Genomic DNA, 5048 nt, shown 5'->3' on the forward strand with positions numbered 1-5048 from the left:
TTTCCCCAGCTGAGGTGTCACCCCCAATCCAGGCTGCCTACTGTCCCACCCTTTCCCAGGGAAGAAGCTCTGGTCTTGGCAATGTCTGTGATTCCTCAGGGCCTGGAGGCAGAAGGGTCTGTATGCAGCAGGACAGGGAAAGAGAGGATGTTCTCTGTTCATTCACTCATTCATTCATCCACAGACATTTATTGCACACTCTCACTAGTCCCTGTACTGGAAACATAAAAGTGAAGGTGACCTAGTGCCTCCCACTAGGGAAGATGTCAGAGCTGGGGCTTTTAGTTGCAAGGGCCAGTAATGAGGGGAGTGCAGTAGCTGAGGGCCCGACCCCAACAGCATGTATTTAGCACTTGTACCCATGTGAGAAAAGACACCACCAGCCTTTTACCTCCACAGACCAAGGGCATAGTGCAGGGCAGGTGTGGGCTCCTAGCATGTGGTTTATCTCTCGATGTCATGTGCTTGCATGCATGGGTCTGTAAGCTTGCCCCTCTGAGAATGCACCCAGGAACTTGCACGAGCCCAGAAATGTGCATATTCAAGTATGTATGTGCTTATGAATCTACGGACACATACCAGGACGCACTCAAACCTATGATCCTATGTGCACATGTATGAATGCATGTGTATGAGTCTACACATACTTGCATGAGGTCCACCTAAGCCTGCCTGGAACTGTGAAAAAGCTTGTGTAAGCCTTCCCATGCATGTGTATGCACATCCAAGTTAGCGTGACTCTGTTCACATGCAGACACACCTAGGTCTGTGTCAAGCTTGTCTTCACACGTACAGATACATATGTATGTACAATCTCATGTATGCATCTGTATAGATGTGTCCAGTCCTGCGTGTGCAAGTTATTGTTCTTCATCTGCCAATACCTGGGAGAACTACTGGGGTGGGGGAGAAAGGGCTAGGGGAGGAGAATGCTGGGGGACCCCCACCATCACCAGCCCTGGTCCTTAATGTTGGTCTTTGCCCAAGACCCAGGCCACTGCAGGGTCTGCCTCTTCTCCTTAAGTGCTATTGATCCATTGGTCGATCTGTTAAATATAACCTCAGGGAAGGAATCAACCCAACAACGTCCCCAATTCAGGAGAAGGAGACTGACTGATTCTTGGGGGATGTGGGGGGAGGTCTCTATCCCAACCAGTTCTGCTGATATCCGAATGGCCTGCGGATCAAGTGTCAGCCTCTCCAGCCTGAATAATTCATGCTAAAGCCAGGAATGCTCCCATCTCAGGAGCCTGTCTCTTTAAATCAGGTCTGGAGCTTCCCAGTTCTGGGGAAAAAAAAAAAAAATCCAGAGCAAAACAAATCTATAAACCGCTCAGCTTCCACCTCAGCCCTGGCCCCTTCTGAGACCCCCCACTCCGTGCTGTAAAATCTGCTCCCGTTCTTCCAGTCTCTGGAGCCGGGAACTCTCCCACCCCATTCGCCACTTACAGGTGGGGAAGTCTGGAGGGGTGGCTGGGCTGGTTGATGGTGTCTAACGGAACCCCAGGGGTCTAGTGGGCTACTGAGGTGCCAGGGCAGGGAGGGAAAGCAAAGAGCTGAATCACTGCACACACGCACACACACCGGTCCCTGTGGTCAGCAGAGTGCTTGAGCGAGGAGTCCAGCCTGGTGGGGAAACCAGATGGGAGAACTCCCAGCAGAGGTAGAACAGCCAGAGAGTTGGGGGCAGGAGGTGCTGGGCGAAGGAGACAGACTTCCCCAGGGGATGGGATCGAGAAAAGTCTAGTCCCACAGGACCTTCAGGGGTGGTGACCCAACGGGGTCCAATGGAACTGGGGTCGCAGAGAAGGAGGCTGAGGCTGGGGATTTTCCAGCCTCTCTCTCTCTTTCTCTCTCTCTCTCCTAGTACAGCCCTTTCCCTGATCACAGAGATTAGGAAGAGGCTGAAAAATTAGTAACTTTCTCAGTCCCCCGTTCATCCCTGTCTCCTCTGGTAGGGGCCCATCTAAATTCCTCCTCCCAAATTCTCCCCGGTGCTGCCCCACCTGCCAGCTCTCCCCAGCCGGCCCCGCCCCACACGTGCCAGAGAGGGAGGAAGCAACCAGCTTAATCCTGGGGGATGGGGAGAAGGGGGGGAAGCAAGTCAGAGCCTCGCGGAGCCAAACTTCTCAGTAGCCCTGGAGCCGGAGAGGAGGGAGAGAAAGCGCAGCAGCCGAAAGCCCTGATTCTCGGGAGCCTCCCACCCCGCCTCCCTCGGCGAGGAGGGCGCGGAGGCTCCGCTGGGGGCGGAGGAGGAGGCCGGGAGGCGGGGAGGGGGGAGGCAAACCCTGCCCACTCGGCTGCGAGCCCGGAACGGCCGCAGAAGTCGGAGGCCGGCGCGCAGGGCGAGGAGGGCACCGGGGGCGGGGGGCTCCGCTGCCCGCCTAACCCCTCTCGCCCCCAGCCAGGAAAGTGAAGGCTCCTCGGACTTTAGAGACGGCGGACGGACCCACAGAGATTGCCAGCCACTCCGGGTCAAGGACTTGCCCCACCCGTGCCTCCCACCAGGCGCTCCCAACTCACTGGTGAGCGCAGCGGCCCGGGAGCTGGATGCGGGGACGGCCGCGATGGCCCCGTGCGCGGGACAGTCGGGGCTCCGGGGACCGCTGCTGCCGGGGCTGCTGCTCGTGGCGGCGGCGCTGAGCCGGCCCGCTGCTCCGTGTCCCTTCCAGTGCTACTGCTTCGGCGGCCCAAAGCTTCTGTTGCGCTGCGCGTCGGGCGCCGAGCTCCGGCAGCCGCCACGGGACGTGCCGCCCGACGCGCGCAACCTCACCATCGTGGGCGCCAACCTGACGGTGCTGCGCGCGTCCGCCTTCGCCGGCGGGGACGCGGACGGGGAAGAGGAGGCGGCGGGCGTACGCCTGCCGCTGCTGACCGCGCTGCGCCTCACGCACAACAACATCGAGGTAGTGGAGGACGGCGCCTTCGACGGGCTGCCCAGCCTGGCGGCGCTCGACCTGAGCCACAACCCGCTGCGCGCCCTGGGCGGCGGCGCCTTCCGCGGGCTGCGCGCGCTGCGCTCGCTGCAGCTCAACCACGCGCTGGCGCGGGGCGGGCCCGCGCTGCTGGACTCGCTGGACGCCGCGCTCGCCCCGCTGGCCGAGCTGCGCCTCCTCGGCCTGGCGGGCAACGCGCTGAGCCGCCTGCCGCCCACCGCGCTGCGCCTGGCGCGCCTGGAGCAGCTGGACGCGCGCCTCAACGCGCTGGCCGGCCTGGGCCCCGACGAGCTGCGCGCGCTCGAGCGCGAGGAAGGTCTGCCCGGGCCGCGCCTGCTGCTCGCCGACAACCCTCTGCGCTGCGGCTGCGCCGTGCGCCCCCTGCTGACTTGGCTGCGCAACGCCACGGAGCGCGTACCCGACGCGCGGCGCCTGCGCTGCGCCTCCCCGCGGGCGCTGCACAACCGGCCTCTGCTGGACCTGGACGAGGCGCGGCTGCGCTGCGCCGACCGCGACGCCGACGGTCGCGGGGAAGAGGCGGAAGCCGCCGGCCCGGAGCTGGAAGCCTCCTACGTCTTCTTCGGGCTGGTGCTAGCGCTCATCGGCCTCATCTTCCTCATGGTGCTCTACCTAAACCGGCGTGGCATCCAGCGCTGGATGCGCAACTTGCGCGAGGCCTGCCGGGACCAGATGGAGGGCTACCACTACCGCTACGAGCAGGACGCCGACCCGCGCCGCGCACCCGCCCCCGCGGCGCCCGCCGGCTCCCGCGCCACCTCTCCGGGCTCTGGCCTCTGAGCTTCGCCTCCCGGGGGCTGGGGGCTGCCCCTGCCTGCTGGTGACCTCACTGGGGCCGCCTGGCCTGAAGCCGTGGACATGAGATACCCGCGAGGTTGGAGCTCCTAGACCTGCCTGAGACCTTTGGATCATGGCATCCCCCCACTCGGTGGCCCTAAGCTGTACCCCGTCTCCCCCGCCTCTGAGAGCTCCCACTGTCACAGACCCAGAGACATCCCTTCTGGTTCCAGAAACCCCAGCCGCCCACCCTAGGTTCTGAAACATCCCTCCTGGACCACTGAAACCCCCTCCGGGTTTCAAGACCCACCCACAGACCCTGTCTGTCCTTCGATCCTAAAGCTCTGAGACTGCCTCCACCACCCTGGGCTTTGAGCCCCGGTGCTAGACTGCACTGACCCCCATTTCCAACTTGGAGCTCTCAGCTCCCCTCTCAGGGCTCATGGGCCCTCCCATCCCATTCTGGTCTCAAAAGCAGAGTGCCCCGTCAGAAGGTTTTTGTGGACTTTGAGCCCTTTGTCCCATCCCAGAGCTCTGAGCCTTCCATCCTGCATGGAAACCCATATCTTTGGGCTCTGAAGGTTGGGCACCCTCCCCCTTATAAGGATATATTTCATACCCCTGCCTCCCTCATCACACACACACACACACACCCAGCTCTGGCTCCGGCCCCTCCCTTTGCTGGTCCAGGGATGGAGCTGAGCTCCCAGTCTGTCTGCCCCAGGGACAAGCACAACCCGTTCTAGCCTTAGTGTAGAGCCGACCCTCAGCCTTTTCAACCCGGGCTCTGATCTCCCAATACTCAGTGCTTGTCCCCAATCTCAGACTCTCAGCTCTTCACCCCACCTGAGTTTCATCCCCCTGCCCAAGTCTTAGGTTCTCGACTCCCCCACACCAAGTACGTGCACTCAGTCCCCACCCCTGCCACTCACTAGTCAAGGTCCAGTGAGAAAGCCCCTGGGATGTGTTCACCCCCCTCTCCTCCCTGGATGAGCTCTCCAGTCTGCCAGACGGGTGCAGGTGCCAAGCACCCCTAGTGCTTACTGGCAGATCCCATCGGGAAGGAGAGAGTCCTGGGTGTATGAAGGGGATGGTGGGGCCTCCGGACCAGGGTCTCCCGCCCATTGTGGCTGCAGAGAGAGGAGGGAGTGGGCTCTGAAGGGCAGGGAGCTGCTGTTCACCGATTTCCCCATGCTCTTTCCCACCTAGTGTGGTTCTTCTACCCTGGGGTTTCTTTGTTGCCATGAGCCCACCCCATATGCCTTCTGGAAGAGAAGGGGTCTTGCCTCCTGCCTCAGGCACAGGCCCCTGGTTCAG

The 5048-nt window shown here is 61.8% G+C and overlaps 1 protein-coding gene across 1 annotated transcript; it reads left to right on the forward strand.

The window, feature by feature from the left end:
• Positions 1-2567: 2567 nt before the first annotated feature.
• Positions 2568-3734, forward strand: TPBGL (trophoblast glycoprotein-like). Its single transcript, XM_012645659.1, has one exon. It carries the CDS (start codon positions 2568-2570, stop codon positions 3732-3734), a length of 1167 nt encoding a protein of 388 aa, XP_012501113.1.
• Positions 3735-5048: the final 1314 nt, after the last annotated feature.

This window comes from Propithecus coquereli, unplaced genomic scaffold (assembly GCF_000956105.1).
Source record: "Propithecus coquereli isolate 6110/MARCELLA unplaced genomic scaffold, Pcoq_1.0 Scaffold235, whole genome shotgun sequence".
Lineage (NCBI taxonomy): Eukaryota > Metazoa > Chordata > Mammalia > Primates > Indriidae > Propithecus > Propithecus coquereli.